This window comes from Aedes aegypti, chromosome 2, assembly GCF_002204515.2.
Source record: "Aedes aegypti strain LVP_AGWG chromosome 2, AaegL5.0 Primary Assembly, whole genome shotgun sequence".
Lineage (NCBI taxonomy): Eukaryota > Metazoa > Arthropoda > Insecta > Diptera > Culicidae > Aedes > Aedes aegypti.
Genome location: NC_035108.1, coordinates 334,962,600 through 334,981,287, shown reverse-complemented (window position 1 = coordinate 334,981,287; position 18,688 = coordinate 334,962,600). Strand labels below are relative to the sequence as shown.

Genomic DNA, 18,688 nt, shown 5'->3' with positions numbered 1-18,688 from the left:
AGTTGCCGATCCTAAGAGTGGAAAACTCGCACTTTTACGGGTCTTGTTCAAGACAGTCCGCCCGGCTCGCAAGTAGCACGGTATGCATTGCATACCCATGGGTCGTTATAAATGATAGTGATAAATTCGAAAGTATCGTGATGGAAAGCCGTGAGGCAGTTGAAAGGTGGATGCACCACTATGACAAACACGGACAATATAGGCACAGTTGATCAAGATAGCGAAGGATATGACTACGTCAGCATAGTGGACGATGGAGGTTAAGGAAATAAAGATGCTATTTATCGAAGTTGGTAATGGTAAAATTGGAGCCGAACTAATCAGATAGACCTGAAGGGGAGAAAGCAAGGTCTAATGGTCATCTCTCAAACATATTGTGCGGCCGAAATACTTAATCTCATGCATTTATTTTGAAACATCAAAATTTCTCACACTCAGGTGATCTTTACTTTTACCATGAAAAATAAGAGAAGTTGCCCAAAGTTTTGATAAGAAGTTAAGTAATTTTATTTCATGTTTAATAACAAATTTCCCATATTAATTTACCCAAGAGCCTTGATCAGTTGGCAGAGGACTCCACAGAAGGGTGCAGCAGTGGTCGGAGCAGCCGTGGTGGTCGTAGTCGTAGTCGTGGTGGTGGTAGTAGTATTCAGAGCCGTTACGACGGCACTGGCCACGGCCTGCACAGTAGCATTCAAGTTGGCCGCCAAAGTGTTCAGGGTTGACAGAACTCCACTGGTCAGAGCTGCTCCGTTGGCAACGGCGTTGGCCAGAGTGGCATTTAGGGTACTGGCGATAGACTGCATGTCTGCAACGGCAGCCTTCACATCGGCCGACACCAGAGCGGTAGCGTTGGCAAGCACGTTGGTGGCAACGGTGGCCAAGGCAGCCTTAGTGTTCGCCAGAGCAGAGACTACATTGCCAAGAGTGGTGCCAGCGGCTGTTCCAAGGGTGTTTCCAACAGATGCAGCGAGGTTGGTCAGGGTACTGATGCCGTTGTTCAGCTGGTTCTGCACGTTGTTAAGGAGAGTGGGAACCGATCCAGACAGAATACCAGTGATACCTTGGAGGGTCGAGTTGATAGCGCTCGTAAGGTTATTTAAGGCTGAAGCAAGGTTAGTTCCAGTAGTGGTTCCAGCGCTGACAGCATTGATCAACGTTGTCTTGAGGGCATCGGCCAGGTTCTTGATGTTGGTGACACCGGTTTGAACAGCTGCTTGAGCTTGAGTAGTCAAGTTTCCGAGAACGTTGCTGGTCAACGTACCGAGGACAGATTCAGCCTTGGTTAGAGCAGTGGTGGCATTCGTCAAAGCATTATTAACAGCAGTGCCAAGGTTAGCGCCAATGTTTGAGACAAGTCCAGCGATGCCTGAAATCGTGGAGTTCAGCTGGGTCTGGATGTTGGAAGCAATATTCGGAAGGACCGTGCTCAATGTTCCAGTAACGTTCTGAATGGCAGCCTTGATGGAATTCGTGAGGTTGTTCAGATTGTTCAGGAAGGTAGAGGTTCCGGTGATTCCGGCGCTGATGGCGTTGGCAATGGTGGAGTTCAGGTTGGCAGCAAGGGTTTGGAGGCCTGAGACAGTGTTGTTCAAGGCGATAGCTGCATCAGCAGAGATGTTTCCAGCGACGGCAACAGCAACATTGTTCAAGGCAACATGAGCGTTGATCAAGGTGGAGAAAGCGTTGGTCAGAGCGGTTCCAGTGGCATTAGCAACTCCCGTTGTGATGTTGGCAATGAGACCTCCGACATTGCTGATAGCGGTGTTAAGGGACGTCTGCGTACCAGTGATACCTGCAGTGATGCCAGTCAGAATGCCAGTGATGATGTTTGTCGTACCAGTGATGGCAGTGTTGATCACAGTTGCCGTGCCATTCACAACGGTTCCAATAATACCGGTCAGAGAGCTGATCAGTCCTGGATGTGGAGCGGCAGTAGCAGCCTGTAGGGCGGAAGATCTTGTAAGATCTGGAGAATTCTTTGACTTGATTTTGTACACTTACCGTGAACAGGCAGAAGCACAAAGCAATGGCCAAAACCGATTTCATCTTGGGTATCTGTTGGAGTACCTCTTGTGAAAGATCACTTGAAACTGATATCTTAAACCCTTTGCAAAAGTAGTATTTATACCGATGATGTTCAAAAGTATGGTATCAATCATTCGTTTATTGTCGCGCAAGTGTTTTCTAGAACGAACCGTCGCGAGACAGATCATTGATGACGAAGTACTTTATTTGCATCGAAAAGCTATCTAGACAATGGACGCCTTTTACAGAGTTTTTGATCAATTTTGCGCAAAATTCTACGATAGCGTCATAAAACAGGCGGCGCGTGTCCATATGCAATTGTCGTAAAAACTTTCCAGATAAAACCGTATTTTTGCTCTTCATCGTCATGAAAATTACTTTTCATCAATCAAATTTTTTTTTCTCCACATGATTGGCTGTGAAACGCCAAGATTTGAAAAAGAGCGTAGCCAGGTTTTGCACCAGGGGTCACAAAGGACATTCATTCTCCTCTTGTAAACTGTAGGTAATGAGGAAATGGTCCAAATTGTGGTTCGCAATCCAGATTTGAAATAGTAGTTAGAATCAAAAGGTATCAATTTCATTATTGCCCGTACCGAGACAATCTTAAGCCCCATACTCGACAATGTGAACGACTGTTGAAAAATATAAGGAATTTTATTCAGTTAATCCGTCCTGAAAACGTGAGGAGAAGGCAAGTTTAACGCACTCACGATCCTGCTATAAAAATTATATGGCAGGATCTGCAGAAAAAAAAACGATTTTCACAATTAAGAAACAAAAATGTCTCAATTGGACCCTGGCTCTAAACCCTTTGAAAATTATCTAAACAAATTATTGCTAACTAATTGCGAAAAAGCTCAAAAACTTGCTATGCAGTTTGAAAGCGCGCACAATTTTAATTTAGGACTTACTAGTCAAATAGAAAATCAAGTTACTCCGGACTTCGAAAATATACTCAATCCGAAAATTCCTGGGAGACTGATTTGGAAGAAGTGAGATCAATTATTAAAAAAAAATCAAAAATATGAAAGCTACTGGCGATGATGGAATTTTCTACATCCTCATCAAGAAACTTGCAGAAAGTAGCTTATCATTCTTAGTTGATATATTTAACAAATGTTTTCAGTTGGCATATTTTCCTGATAAATGGAAAAAAGCTAAGATTGTTCCGATTTTAAAACCAGACAAAAATCCTGCAGAAGCTTCTAGCTATCGTCCAATCAGTTTGCTTTCCTCCATCAGTAAACTTATTGAAAAGGTCATTTTGAACAGAATGATGGTCCACATCAAAGAAAATTCAATTTTTGCCAATGAACAGTTCGGATTCCGCCATGGACATTCGATCACTCATCGACTTTTACGTGTAACAAATTTAATCCGTAACAACAAATCTGAAGGCTATTCTACTGGTCTTGCTCTTCTGGTTAAAGTTATCTGTCAAATCGTACACTTTAGGTTAATTATCAAAACTGCAGGTCTGAAAGACTTCCTGTAAGAGCTGGTGTTCTTTAAGGCAACATTTTGGGACCAATATTGTACAATATTTTCACAACTGACTAATCTGATTTACCTCAGGGATGTCAAAGATCTTTGTTTGTGGAAGACACAGGCCTCTCCGCCAAAAGACGAAGCCTGCGTGTTATCGGTAGTAGATTGCAAAAAAGTTTGGATATTTTGCAAAAATGGAAGATTTTTCCTAATGCTTCCAACACCTTATATATAATAATATTCCCACCCCTATAATAATATTCCCACATAAACCAAAAGCTCCTTATTTGAAACTTTCAAGTAGACATGTTGTCACGATTAGAGGGGTTCCAATAAATTGGTCAGATGAAGTTAAATATCTAGGGCTCATGCTAGATAAGAATTAACTTTCAAGTAACTTTCGGCTAGTAACTTTCAAGACAGGCCAGCCGACTTTCAAGAATCACACTGAGGGCAATGCCACAAATATGTAAAATGTATCTATAGATAGATAGATAGAAAATCAAAACTTTGTCTTAAGAAGAAGCTTTTGATATTCAAACAAATTTTCAGGCCAGCCGTTGTATGCTATATGGACTAGCTGTTGTTACCAGGAAGAAAGCTTTGCAAATAAAATTTTGAAAACGATTATGAAGCTTCCTCCCTGGTATAGTACCAATGAGTTACATAGAATATCCAATGTTGAAACATTGGAACAAATGTCAAATAAACTAACTATTAATTTCAGGCAAAAATCGTTACAATCTTATATTGCCACGATTAATGCTTCATATATTTTGGGTAAGTTAGGTTAAGTAAATTGAAAACGTGTTTTTTTTCTCTTATTAGCAGGTGAAATCAACTCACCTGCAAAAAATCTGAACTGCTACGGCAAATGAAATGTAATATGTTGTTAACAAAATGATATTAAAATCTTAAATTTGTTTTACCAAATTAGGATGATAGTGTTGTCTAACACAAAGCACCTAGATATAAGAGATGAATGTAATTTTTGGAATGAAACTAATAAAAAAAGTAAAAAAAAATAATGAAGATACAGTTTCTGCGATTGGACACTTAAGATTCTGATACTCATAAACTTTTTCGTGTAATAAATTTGATTCATTCCAACAAACCTGTAGGCCATTCTGGACTGGTATTGCTCTTCTAAACCTACAGAAACATTCCATAGTAGGTATTTGACATAGAGGCATGATTGTAAAAAACTTCCATTTTCCAACATACGTTTAACATTGCATTTTGGAAAATTGAAGTTTTTTTTGATTGTACAAACATGCCTACATGTCAAATACCTACTTTGGAGCTACTAGCTTAATGTTGATATTACTAAGATGGCTTTCAATTCCAAAACAAACCGAACTCGGAATCACGAGCCAATGTCATGCTAACATATCTTACAATTACAAACATTGTCTTTCTAGCTGAACGTCTCCTAGCCAGAAAACAATTTCAACATTGTTAGAGATGGTAGCTTCGAGACAAAACTAACAGCATTAGTGCTGTTTTCGGTTTGATCCTTCTAAAGTACACTGAAAAACGATCAACGAGTAAATAATTTAAAATGCAAAAAATGGAAATTTGTATTAGTCCACCTTCCTTTAGTACGAGTTTTTTTTGTAAACTTAATACATTGTTTGTCATACAATAGAAAACGTAACCCACTGTTTAGATAGTGACGTACATTTTAGTTAACCTCTTATTATGCAATTGTAGACCAAAATTGCATCAGACAACAAAACGCGCAGTTATACAATCATTTTACAGTGAGCAATGTTAAATCGTTCCAATGGGAAAGTTGTTAAAACCTGAGCACTTTCTATTCCCAAAGACTCAATCATATTTGGATAATACGTTTGAGTCCAAAGATCGGCTCCGATCATTTCATATGATCAATTGAAAAATTATTGTTAGTGTTAATTTATTATCCAGTTTCATCTGCTAACCAACTGTTGTTTATTTGCTTTACGCACGTGCGGCCAAAGTTCTAACGAAAGCAGACTTTTCCATGGGCCACTCAATGCAAATCCATTGTCTTTGCAAAACTTCTGAAAATTCAGAATCATTCATTACCGACAGACTCCCGCCACAATATGTTCTAGAAAACACTTGCGCGAGAATAAAGGGGTGATTGATTCTTAATTTGCAAAAAATCTTGGTATAAATACTACCATGAAACACAAGTTTAGACATTAGTTTCAAGTGATCTACCACAAGAGGTATTCCGAAACAATATTCAAGATGAAATCGGCTCTGGCCATTGCTTTGTGCTTCTGCCTATTCACGGTAAGTGTGCAAAATTGAGTTGAAGAAATCTTCAGGTCTTACCAGATCTTTCGTCTCACAGGCTGCTACTGCTGCTCCACATCCAGGACTTATCAGCTCTCTGACCGGTATTATTGGAACCGTTGTGAATGGCACAGCAACTGTGATCAACACTGCCATCACTGGCACGACGAACATCATCACTGGCATTCTGACTGGCATCACTGCAGGTATCACTGGTACGCAGACGTCCCTTAACACTGCTATCAGCAATGTCGGAGGCCTTATCGCTAACATCACAACCGGAGTTGCTAATGCCACTGGAACCGCTCTGACCAACGCCTTCTCCACCTTGATCAACGCTCATGTTGCCTTGAACAATGTTGCTGTTGCCGTCGCCGGAAACATCTCTGCCGATGCAGCTACCGCCTTGAACAAAACTGTCTCAGGCCTCCAAACCCTTGCTGCCAACCTGAACTCCACCATTGCCAACGCCATCAGCGCCGGAATCACCGGAACCTCTACCTTCCTGAACAACTTGAACAACCTCACGAATTCCATTAAGGCTGCCATTCAGAACGTTACTGGAACATTGAGCACGGTCCTTCCGAATATTGCTTCCAACATCCAGACCCAGCTGAATTCCACGATTGCTGGCATCGCTGGACTTGTCTCAAATATTGGCGCTAACCTTGGCACTGCTGTTAACAATGCTTTGACGAATGCCACCACTGCTCTAACCAAGGCTGAATCTGTCCTCGGTACGTTGACCAGCAACGTTCTCGGAAACTTGACAACTCAAGCTCAAGCAGCTGTTCAAACCGGTGTCACCAACATCAAGAACCTGGCCGATGCTCTCAAGACAACGTTGACCAATGCTGTCAGTGCTGGTACTACCACTGGAACTAACCTGGCCTCAGCCTTGAATAACCTTACGAGCGCCATCAACTCGACCCTCCAAGGTATCACTGGTATTCTGTCTGGATCGGTTCCCACTCTACTCAACAACGTGCAGAGCCAGCTGAACAACGGCATCAGTACCCTGACCAATCTTGCTGCATCTGTTGGAAACACCCTCGGAACAGCCGCTGGAACTACTCTCGGCAATGTAGTCTCTGCTCTGGCTAACACTAAGGCTGCCTTGGCCACCGTTGCCACCAACGTGCTTGCCAACGCTACCGCTTTGGTGTCGGCCGATGTGAAGGCTGCCGTTGCGGACATGCAGTCTATCGCTAGTACCCTGAATGCCACCCTGGCCAACGCCGTTGCCAACGGAGCAGCCCTGACCAGTGGAGTTCTGTCAACGCTGAACACTTTGGCGGCCAACTTGAACGCTACAGTCCAGGCCGTGGCCAGTGCCGTCGTTACGGCTCTGAACACTACCACCACCACGACGACTACCACTACGACCACCACGGCCGCTCCGACGACCGCCGCACCCTTCTGCGGAGTCCTCTGCCAACTGATTAAGGCTCTTGGATAAGTTATTCCTGTTTTAGTTAACCTACATAGAAATGCAATTTCTTCACTTGTGAAAGTTGAAGTTTCGTAATAAATGCGCAAAACAAATTATAATGGAAAATATTTATTCCTCAAATTGTGTCCATAGTAAATCAAGAAAGTAAACTTCCTGAAATATGGATATACAGTTTATTCTCCCTTGCTCGATATTCTTAATTTCGATATCAAGTTAGAGAACCATAGCACAGCGCAACAAAAATACATTATTGCATGTCTCAAGGATCTGATTATGTGTCTCTAGTAGATTTGGGATTGCTGAATCTGATGCCGTTCTCAGAAATTTCCCAGCACGTCACAATTTTTAGCTACAGGTCGCCAAAGTTATATAATACATTGGTTTTATTGATGTTTACCTAAAATTTGAAGTACATTTTATCAAACTTTTTTGTGATCTTATCCACCAAGCATGCAAAATAGGACTTGAACTTTCGTTTCAGATATATTTTGGTTCAAATTTCATGTTTAAATTTAGATTAAACCGATCTTTTTCAACATGCTTGCAGTCTCTGTACAAAATTCTTCGTTTCTCTTATATGGCAAAATACAATACTTGCTCTGTGACTTTTCTAAACCATCAAAAAATAACTTTTCCGCATCAAAAATATTATAAATTTTGATGATAAGTATTGTTAGACACATAAAGTTTTAATTCTGTGGCAAATGAAGCAAATAAATTGCCTTTCAAGCTGGCAAACTTGCATGCAAGTAGGCTGAAATAGTCAATTTTTGCATTTCAAGAACCAATATCTCAACTAGACGTGCTATGATATTTCTGTAAACGGCAATGTATTCAGCAACCCTTAATTCAGTAAATACCGGTATTTTGATGCTGGAGACAAAAACATGTTCCGCAGTGTAGGCATTAAAAGATGTTTTCATGGCGTACTCGATGCTCCCTTGGATCGCAGCTATACTGGTTTTGTGTTCGGTAACTCGTTAAGGAGCTAACTCGATGGTGTCTTCAATATCGAGTTATGAGGAGTTGAATGTAGTTTGACGAATAAAAATATTCGAAGACAATCTGGGTTATCAAAGATCCCTTTAAGAAAACACACCCGAAATGATCTAAAAATGATAACATGATCTGAAATGGTTACCCTGCCCAACCTTTTTTGAACCGCGGGCCAAATCGCAGAAATAATTTTGAGTCGCGAGCCACGTTCTTAAACGCACAAATATTCTCAAGAAGTCTGATAAAAATCAGTAAATGAAGTTCACAAAACCTGACAAAATCAATGTATGAAGTCATTTGAAGAAATCGAATAAAAGATAATTGCTGCTAAGCATTCTGCTGGACATTGTGAGAGTCCCTCTCAAAATTATATAATAATGTAGTCCAGAATGGTTCAAAGAATCTACCCCAGAAATTTTGGATCTTGTGAGAATAATACCCAAGATTTTTTAAATCGTGCTTCGAATTCTGTTTCGAATCTGACCTAATCTGAATTTTAAGGCTGATTTGTAGCTGACAAGCAAGTCATGGTAGAAACATTGTTGAAACACCCAAAATTTGGGATTTAAAACTGAAATCAATCATAAAATTAAATATTTACGAGGATTAAAAAAATAGTTTAAATAAATAACAAGCAAGAATATTAGGTTGAAAAAAATTGTAAATTAAGTAGTCTATGTATGTTCTATCTTCGGGTTGGTAGAATATTCACCGGACAAAATATGAGAAGAATCTTCGAAACCTCCGCAGGCCGTTTCCTAAAGCAACGTTTCCCAAATTTGGGTCTCGCGGCTCAAGTACATCAGAAGAACTTAATTTTTGAAAGCGATGATGTAAAACACAATAAATTTAAAACATGCTACAAACATGCACAATAAATAATCAATTTTCTTGGACATCCATGAACCTGCAACGGTAATTGTTAATAATCGTAGTCTTTCAAGGATCTTTGTAGACCTTTACGGTTCGTTGCACATTTTTGAGTTTTTTCAATGACTTTAATAGACTTTCTTGAACTTTGCAGAGCGACAAAAAAAAACGAACAAATAAATCACTGATTACGCTCATGGGTTCTGGGATCAGTATATTTTAATACCCACAATATTTGATTACTCTTGTAGATCGTAAGGCATGCCCTTTAAGGAATATATTCGGTTAACGAACTGATTCAAGTTATCTCAACTCGTCAGACTGGTCAAACAAATTGGTACATTTGACATGGCCCTTGGAGCTTTCTATCGCAGCGGTTTTCACATCGATGCCTCGGCAGGTGCTCCGCGACAGTCTTGAAAATTTGTACCAATGCTTTGGAATACTTCAACTTTTTGCTTTAAAATACGTTTTAGATCAAACCAAACCAAGCCATACCTAGAAAAATGTCAATAGAGAACAAAACAACCGATCACACTGACAATCACCACTCTTTTGATTTCTAGATTTGTGCTTTTTCAAATTTAGAGAAGGTTTTGATCCATCTTCATCTTATGATGTTTTTGAAGTTTCAACGGGTCTTATACACTTGGTATCAAAATCTTGATTATAATCGAATTTCATGTATCCTGGATATTTTTACGGACACGTTTAACATATGGGCTCAGATTTTTTAATTGGAGGGCTAAATATATTCTTTCACGAAATTTTTTTCATACATTTTGTGTAAGACAAGTCTAAGTTGAAGAAATACAACTTTCCCCGACAGCATATTTTGAAGCTTTCAGGGTGTGAAAGTTTTGTCGGTATACATATACTCATCGGAAAAAATCTGAGGTACATTCAATTTAGATAATAATCAAGATTTCTAAAACTGGATACAAGATTAGGAATATTTTACAATTTATGAATATATGTATATGTGAGTGTAGAACATGTGCTTTAGCCATTCAAACATATCAATGAAAGCATGAAAAAGAAATATCACAACATAATTCGTAAAGTTCCCTAACCAAAGCAATTCAGCAGTTTTCAAGCCATACATTTTGAAATATTTTACGAGCAGTCAAATATTGTTCCACCTCAATGCCTAATTCACACAGCCTGAAATAAAAAACTCGCTAAAATAAATGAAACATATATTTTTAAATCCAAATAACTATAAATGTAATGGTGTTTGTATGACACGAGTTAACTCAAATCGGCTTATCAGATTTTAAAAAAAAGGCCCCGGTTGTGTTCGGTTAATGCGTTCGTATAAACTTAAGTGTCAAATTGTACGGTAGTTTTGTATAGCTTCAAAGAACAGCCTATTTCGTGGCAATACAACGTTTGCCGAGACAACTAGTTTGAAATAACATTTAAAACAAATTAAAATTAATAAAAGATTGACCAATAAAAATCTTAATTCAAGATTTTCGTAGGTATTATAGGGTCGATTAAGGCATGTAGAAAAAATCTGTAGAGCAGGTGCTCCGCGCAACAATTTCATTTCAAAAAGTTCTTCGCGGGCAGAAGAGACTGAAAACCCCTGTTCTATCGTGAATAAATTTTTGAAGTGACCAGATTATTTTCGTTACAACATAGTATACAAGAAAAAAGGCTGGTAGCAATTGAATGTTTTGAAAACAGGAATTTAGAGACCTGAAAAAAAAAGACCTATCAGGAACCAAAAAGAGACTGAAAAGTGATCAAACTGGAATCAAGAAAATAAAAAGAAACCTAATATGAGCTAGGATATAAGAGTTTTATAGAATCAGAGCACGCATGTATCTAAGATTTAAGACTGTTTTTAGGAATGCCTTGTGACATTACGTTAAGCAACTCGTATAACTGTACCTAATTTGTTTATTCATGATGTTTTCTAGGAATTCCATCAGCAATTTGGTCAGGTATTCAGATTTAGATATTACTCCGAAGTTTTCTTCAGGAATTTATTGTGTGATTATTCCCTCTTCAAATTTTGGTTATGGATACAACAATTCCATCTGGACTTTCCTATAGATTTTTTTTTAAGAAAGTTCTAAGTTCTCCAATTTTTTATCCAGTGTTTCTTCCATGGATTTACCTAGGACATCTTCCAAGATTTCCGTTTAGAAAATCTTCTAAAGTTCAACAAATAACTTCTCCAGATGAGCTTTCAGAGATTACTTAGGAATTCCTTTAAATTTCTCTTTTCTGATTTCTGTAAGATTTCAACTTGGAATTTATCTAAGAATATCTCCAGAAATTATCAGAAAGATTCCTCTTAAGATTTTTTTCAGAAATTATTCCAACAATTCTTTGAAATTTTCTCAAGGAAGTCTTCAACGACTTTTTCCTGACATTCTACCATGAGTGTCTCCAGGAAAAAATCTAGCATTTTTACCAAAAATTATGATACAAATATTTAAAACAAAAAATGGGGTATTCTTGCATTTCTTTAAAAACCTAAGTAATCTATGATGAAATTTGTGTAAGTTCTAAAGTTTCCAATGAAAGAACTTCTGCACTCTTGACGAAGCGTTAACATTTTTTTTGTAGATAGATTCTTGGTTAAACTGTTAATAAATTAGAAAAAAAAATCAATCCCGTCTTAAGGCTTTCTAGAGGAGTCTCTCAAAAAATATCAAACGGAATCCTTGATGAATTTTGTGTAGGAGTGATCGGAGAAATTACTGGAAAAAATGTTGGTGTGAAACCTTGAAGTAACTTATAAAGATTCCATGGGGATTTTTTGACAAACTCTTTAAGAAACGTTTGAAGGGTTGATTATTAGTGCGAATGTCGGAAGAAAGAAGTGCGAAAATAATATTCAACAGGGAACCAGGTAGAGGTCGGCGGCTTCGGGGAAGACCACGAATACGCTGGCTGAACGCAGTGGAAGAGGACCTGGCGACCCTAAACGTTCGGGGCAACTGGAGAAGTTTCGCCCAAGACGCTGTAGCCATCAAGGTATCGAGCTGAAAAATTTCATGCATAATAACAATCATCTAATGATTGCATGGTCAAACTGGGTTCATATCTCTAAGAAATACATGCTTCGAAATAAGTATCGCAAATTCTTCAAGAATCCACATGTATAACTCCGAAATCAGTGACATTATGATAGCTTGAAAAATGAAATTTGTTGGGTCAGGGACCAGATATATTCAAATATGCGTTCAATGAGAGTGGAGCAAGTGAAAATCTTGAGTACAGGCCAAAATATACTGGACCTAAAAGTGTGTTCTAGGATATTACATGCAGAAACCATATAACTACCTAAAAATTCTATCGGACTCTTGAACCAATAAAAAAAAAAAACGAAATGATCGATCAGTTCATTGATTTTGACCTTGGTCCACTCCACATAAATTGTTGTAAGTTCTATAGTATAGTACAATTATGGTAAATGGTCAGAAGTCAAAATCAGATGCCCCGAATCAAAAAATGAGAAATCACTTGAAATACCTTGCATTTTCTTGGATTCATCAGCGCGCTGATCGTTTGCGTTGTTATAGTAAAAAACACTTTATCTACTCTGACTGCATACTGCTGTCGATTTTAATTGATCATCCAATTTGTTACATCTTTCTCGCAATTTACAACATTCATCATGTATGACCTTACCTTCAGGTAAGGTAATTTTATATCTAATGACAGAATAATCAGATTTTTCCAAGTTTTATTCTTGGTCCATTCTGACTCAACGCCGACCAATTAGGGGAAACATATCAGGAGGAAATACTAAGATAGTCTCTGCATAAAAAATACAAAGTAATACCTGAGGAAAGTACTGTAGGAAGTACCTTTGGAGACCTTAAGAATGCCTGAAGAAGTTCCTATAAGCATCCTTTAAGAAAATTGCAGTAGAACCTATGAAGAGATCCCTACAGGAGCTACTGTAGAATTTTGTATCAGTGTTCACTGATAACAGAATAAAGTAGCAAGGGAATTTAGATATAATTTGGGTTAGAACAGACACTTAAGAGACCTTCCATTCAAAATAGAGACTTTTTTTGAGACTTGTAATAAAATAGAGACCACGTCTCTAAAAATAGACTAACACTAAAAATAAAAAAAACAGATGAGAAAACTACCGAAACTACAACTATGCTAAATGAAAAATTGCTCACTCACCTGCGAGAAAACCTTCTGCCGCTTTCGGTAGGTCGCTTCCGCGTCCAGCTTTCGCTGCTGTTCCGTCTCATTAATTGGCACCGACTCGCTGGGGAAAGTTTTCAGAATTTTCAAATTATGAAACGAGTGCATCTGTTGAACCATTGGCAATTGCTGCAAGGCTTCCGCCCTCGGTTCGCCGTAGTCTTCGTCCGGGTCGTCGTCGTCTCCGTAGCCACCATAGCCATCATCGCTGTCCTCGTCGTAGTCGTAGAAGTTCCGCTGTCGACGCCGGTCTCCAGCGAAGCCAACAGGATCGTTAGAGTTGTCATTGTAATAATTTCTACCGGGCGTGGTGGTGGTGCCATCAGATGTGACCTCCCCACCCCCACCACCGGCGTCGTGATGCTGGTGCTGTTGCGCCGGGGACTCGTTAGCGTTGCCTTCGCTGCTGGATGAGGCGTCGCCGGAAACGTCCCTTTCACCGGTGGTCCGCCGCTCCCATTGGTCCTCGTTGCCGATAATTAAGTGCTCATCGCAGTACTTGCTGATGCGGAAATCTGCAAAAAGCCAAAACGAGAGGAAACGAAAAGTGATGCAGTTGATTGGTCAGAAGAAGAGGGAGGGGCTTTAGGGGAGCAGATGGGAAAGCTGATTAGTGAGTGGAAGTGCTTGTGACATGTGTACGGAATGCTGTTGCTGGAAGTGGAAGTTTTCCCATGCCACGATATTTCACTGCTTGTGGCATTGGCAACAATTTATGGGGTTTAATTTTGAGCGGCGAAACGACGACGACGTCGTCTCATGACGGTAATCGATTTAGCGATAGTTGCTTTTGCGGCCTTGTGGGTCATTCTGGAAGATTGGAATCTATGACAAAAGGTCGAAAGACAAAAGGCCGAAAGGATAGAAGGTCGAAAGACAAAAGGTCGAAAGGACAAAAAGTCGAAGAACAAAAAAGAAGGGACAAAAGGTCGAAAATCTTTTTTCAAAGAAGGAAAAAATTTCCACCAAGCAAATCATTTTCGACCTTTTGTCCTTTCGACTTTTTGTCTTTCGACCTTTTGTCCTTTCGACGTTTTGTCTTTCGACCTTTTGTCCATAAACCATTTACGACATATACCTAGATCAATAAATAATTCAAAGTATGGACATTAGATGGAATTATTTGAAATCAGCTCATGTACTTTGGGTTTACAACCACTGAAGTGCTATTACCATGTTGATCCGAATTGCCCGGACGGTTTGAATCCCGGATAGTCGCATTAATTCAACCATAAATAGCTATTTCATAAACTTTCCTCATTTAAGAATGTATAAGAATGTGTTCATTGAACCAATTGCCAAGTATATGTAATGTCTAGATTATCGATAGTAGTTAAGGCTTCCACTCGGCTTGTGAGCGACAAATACGATAAATCATTATTAAGGTATGTAGGAGACGTTATAACTATGGATCCTGAGCATGAAAAGAATTAATCTTCTTAAATATTGATCCCTTTTTTGAACCGATGCCTTCGATTTTTCGTTGGACCCGTTAGTGAAAGCTAGCGGTGGTAATCCTTTTTGGACACCGTCTTGAAAAAAAACCTCTTAGAAGGTCACTTCTTTTTTTTTTGTTTATTCACTGAACATGGTTGCAACTACGAACAAAAGGAAGGGTGAATCTCAGAATTCTCAACTTCCTTCCAAAAGGGGTTTAAGACTGTCACTAAACGTGGCCACTAAAAGAAGCCTCTAGCCCAGGCTCTTTGATTCAAATGAGGAAACAGAGAGTGCCGCCTATCGTGGTCAGTTGTTCCGAATTTGGAGGATTTAGGCATGAGATCTTAAACTTCATTAAGGGAATCCAGGTTTCCTTCCAAATTGCAAAGAAAGGAGACTGTCGCGTTTTGCCGGAAACTTTTAAAGATCGCGAACTTCTTCTCAAACATCGTGGAGAGAAGACGCACAATTTCTTCATATATGTATGACGACAAAACAGAACGTTTACTCTTAGTTGTTTTGAAAGGCCTCTCAAGACTATAAATCACCTGAAGAGATCAAACATGAAATAAACTATTCACTTGGATTTTCCCCAGTCCAAGTAATCATTATGAAAAAGAGAACCCAATCTGGCATTCGTCGGAAAAGGCTTTCTCGAGAACATTATTCAATTCACTTTAACAACAGTGATCTAAATAATATTAAAGCTTTAGAAAAAGCAAGACTTATGTTTGGTGTCCGTGTGACTTGGGAACATTTCCAGAATCCTGAAGGAAATTTACAGAACCCCACTCAGTATCGTCGGTGTCAAAAGTGATGTCATGGTACTCACCATTGTCGCATGGATGCTAATGGCGGTTATTCTCACGCTAAGGATGTCTGCCCTGTATATTGAGATATCAAAAGGTTTGTATGCGCAAATTACGGGGGCATTAGCCTAACTTTTAGGATTGCTCTTTTCGCAAACGAATCGTTGAGGCTCGTATCAGGCGAATGAACGGCAACGTTTTTTGTAGTCAGAATTCCCCAGGCAAAATCTCCAACAATTCTTATTTTTCAGTTAACGATCGCTCGATCAAGAATCATACCCATATAATCATGCTCATTCACAAGCTAATTTTCTTCCGTCGGGTTTGGAATTTTTTAATTTGAAGGAAAATACCTGAGATAATTCCTATGCTAATGTTATCGCAGGTAGTTTCTGTTTCTCCCCTTTCCTTCCTACTAGTAATCGTTCGAATTGTTTCAAATCAAATGGAAATACCCCTGCCTACGCCGCGCAAGTAACTTTTATTCCGTTTTTCTTCAACGGAAAATCTCTACGGGAAATCATCAGAAAATTTTCCTGCTTCTAGTGACATTTTTGCCTTTGATTTTGATTTTCTTACTGAATAATTGAGTCAAATGATGCAATGCTCAAAACAACCACTATGGCTGAAGCAGTCCAAGTTGGTGTAATTTTTTTTAAATAAAATTGTTATTGGATAACTTTTGTCTAACTGAGCCATTTTTTTAATACCGTAAGATGGAGTAACTTTGATAATTTTTGTGGAAGATAATCTGAACATATCTGCATTCATTTTGAAAGATTTTTATTTTATATTTTTAAAACAAATACCGTAATCCGGGGTATCATTGATCAGCGGGGTAAGATTGATCGGAAGGACCCATCTCATAAAAAGTTCGCATTATCATTTATTGATGAGACATTTCCAAATCATGAATGATGCTTCTCTTTCTACTATTGATGAGCTGATAAAAGTAAAGATTTTTGCGAAAATTGCTTTTACATTATGCGTAAATTTGGCAACTTTTCGAAACAATGATTTCAATGGTTAAGGATGACACTACCAAACATTCTGTCTCACATAAGTTCTGCAAATGATATGAGCAATGAAAATGCGGTTCTTACTAAAAACAGCATCGCTGAAAACGATTCCATTGTCAAAACTTTCATAAGTATGTTCAATTAGGCAACATTACCGAATTACTGTTAAGAACGTAACTTTCCCTTAGGAAATTGCCTACCTTTAGGCGTATTCCGTGGTTCGAGATGTTTTTAATTTTAAAATAACTCAAAAAGTAAATGACTTGTAAGCATTTGACCTTCATATTCGACTTCAGAGGCCATGATTTTAGTAGGTAACGACATTTTCAATATTACCGAACGTTGTTTACATAGGTGGTCAATGTTACCCCATTTCAGCCAAATAAAAAAATTACTTTAAACATTTTTTCAACATGCTCAAACTTTTCAAAAAACAAAATAAAGTATAAAGTCACGAGCTATGGGTGGCAGTACTTGTTTTAAAAATATAAAATTTGCAACTATTGCATTTTCGAACCAAATATTTAAGAAATATTCAAAAAAAAGATCAATGTTACCCCAGATTACGGTACTGATATTTCAGTTATCGATTGCAGATGAAAGATTGCATAACGATTCATTTTGAATGGACCGATAATTTTTCAAATAATTGAACGTCTATTTTCGGCTTTGGGGTAACTTTGATAAAGGGTATGTAAACACATAAAAATCGACAACCTAACTACTGTTTGGCATCTTTGCAGTTGGGACTTGATTGGGGAATATGGAAAAAGAACGTGGATTAGGTTTTGTTCGTAAAATAACAGAAATTATAAAAAAAAATCACTTACAAGAGTGATGAATGTTTTTGAAACCTGGATCCAAACTTTTTTGTTTATCTTAATGATTGACTTGATATGGCATGTGGGGGAGATCACGACGTGATCTGTGGGGATTTGAATTCGAAATTTGTAGCTTAGTTGGTAAAGCTATCGAAACCGATAGCTTAGTTGGTAAAGCGCTCGTCTGACATACAAGAGTCCTGGGTTCGAATCCCAGCCGAGCACGTGGATTTTTTTTTTCATAATTTCACCCATAATTCATCCATCTTTATCACGCGTTTATTTACTTATTTATTTGACTTTACATCAATTATCTTGATAAAACCTCGCCAACAATATTTTGCCAATTTACTTGTTCATGGCCGCTTCTCTCCATCCTCGACTGTGACCCACGCTCTCCAGGTCCTGGTGCACCTGGTCAATCCACCTTAGGTCGCTGCGCCCCACGCCTTCTTGTTCCGACCGGGTTCGTAGCGAACACCATCTTTACAGGGTTGTTGTCCGGCCCTCTTGCAACATGCCCTGCCCAGCGTATCCTTCCAGCTTTAGCTACCTTCACGTAGAGTTGAGCGAGCTCGTGGTTCATCCTTCGCCGCCACACGCCGTTCTCCTGCACGCCGCCGAAGATCGTCCTTAGCACTCGACGTTCGAAAACCCCAAGAGCTTGCAAGTCCTCCTCGAGCATAGTCCACGCATAGTACTAGTACACGACACTGAAGACGGCCTTACAGTTGAGGTCAAAATACGCGTTTCTGTCAAAGGATACAAACTCTAGTGGAATTAAATGGCATAGTACTAAATTCGGTTTTTTCATCTACTTATGATTATTTTATAATTTGCTAAAGAAATAAATATTTAAGGAACTGCTGAGGATGACCGAATCCATAAGTAGGTCGAAACGTTCGGTAAATGCTAAGTTTTAACTTTAATTTCACCGAAAAAGCCGATGAAAACATCTACAAAATTCACCATTAGCCCGACTCTTGTTGCTTCGCGTTTAAGGCGGGTGAACAAATCTGCCACCGTTTCAAATTTTCTCCCAATAATATCCATGTCGTCCGCGAAGCAAACAAATTGTCCGGATCTCGTAAAAATCGTGCCTCGACTGTTAAGTCTGGCTCTCCGCATGACACCTTCAAGCGCAATATGTATTGAACAACAGGCACCAAAGTCCGTCGCCCTGTCGTAGTCCGCGCCGAGACATGAACGTACTGGAGTACGCAGTTTTGTACACCGTCCATCGTTGCTCTAATCAATCTTGTGCGCTTCCCGGGAAAGCTGTCCTCGTCC

At 39.0% G+C, this 18,688-nt stretch overlaps 3 protein-coding genes across 4 annotated transcripts in view; 1 reads left to right on the top strand and 2 right to left on the bottom strand.

Annotated features, from left to right (window-relative positions):
- Positions 1-18,688, bottom strand: part of LOC5575982 — a 526,418-nt gene that overhangs the window by 138,887 nt on the left and 368,843 nt on the right. For both annotated transcript variants that reach the window (XM_021846000.1, XM_021846001.1), the window contains exon 5: positions 13,286-13,824. In XM_021846000.1, the coding sequence (XP_021701692.1) occupies positions 13,286-13,824 (539 nt within the window). The remainder of the gene's footprint in view (positions 1-13,285; positions 13,825-18,688) is intronic.
- LOC5575978 (S-layer protein) lies at positions 484-2,118 on the bottom strand. The gene is made up of 2 exons (XM_021846002.1): positions 2,005-2,118; positions 484-1,943 (listed from the first exon to the last, which is right to left on the bottom strand). The coding sequence occupies exons 1-2, from the start codon at positions 2,047-2,049 to the stop codon at positions 543-545; spliced, it is 1,446 nt and encodes a 481-aa protein (XP_021701694.1). The 5' UTR covers positions 2,050-2,118; the 3' UTR covers positions 484-542.
- Positions 5,658-7,353, top strand: LOC5575977 (S-layer protein). The gene is made up of 2 exons (XM_001662283.2): positions 5,658-5,802; positions 5,864-7,353. The coding sequence occupies exons 1-2, from the start codon at positions 5,758-5,760 to the stop codon at positions 7,262-7,264; spliced, it is 1,446 nt and encodes a 481-aa protein (XP_001662333.1). The 5' UTR covers positions 5,658-5,757; the 3' UTR covers positions 7,265-7,353.

Excerpts from the sequence above, each read along its gene's own strand:
- LOC5575977 (XM_001662283.2), top strand. The coding sequence starts at position 5,758 with ATGAAATCGGCTCTGGCCATTGCTTTGTGCTTCTGCCTATTCACG. Across the intron at positions 5,803-5,863 it reads TGTGCTTCTGCCTATTCACG|GCTGCTACTGCTGCTCCACA; the intron begins GTAAGTGTGCAA and ends TTCGTCTCACAG.
- LOC5575978 (XM_021846002.1), bottom strand. The coding sequence starts at position 2,049 with ATGAAATCGGTTTTGGCCATTGCTTTGTGCTTCTGCCTGTTCACG. Across the intron at positions 1,944-2,004 it reads TGTGCTTCTGCCTGTTCACG|GCTGCTACTGCCGCTCCACA; the intron begins GTAAGTGTACAA and ends TCCGCCCTACAG.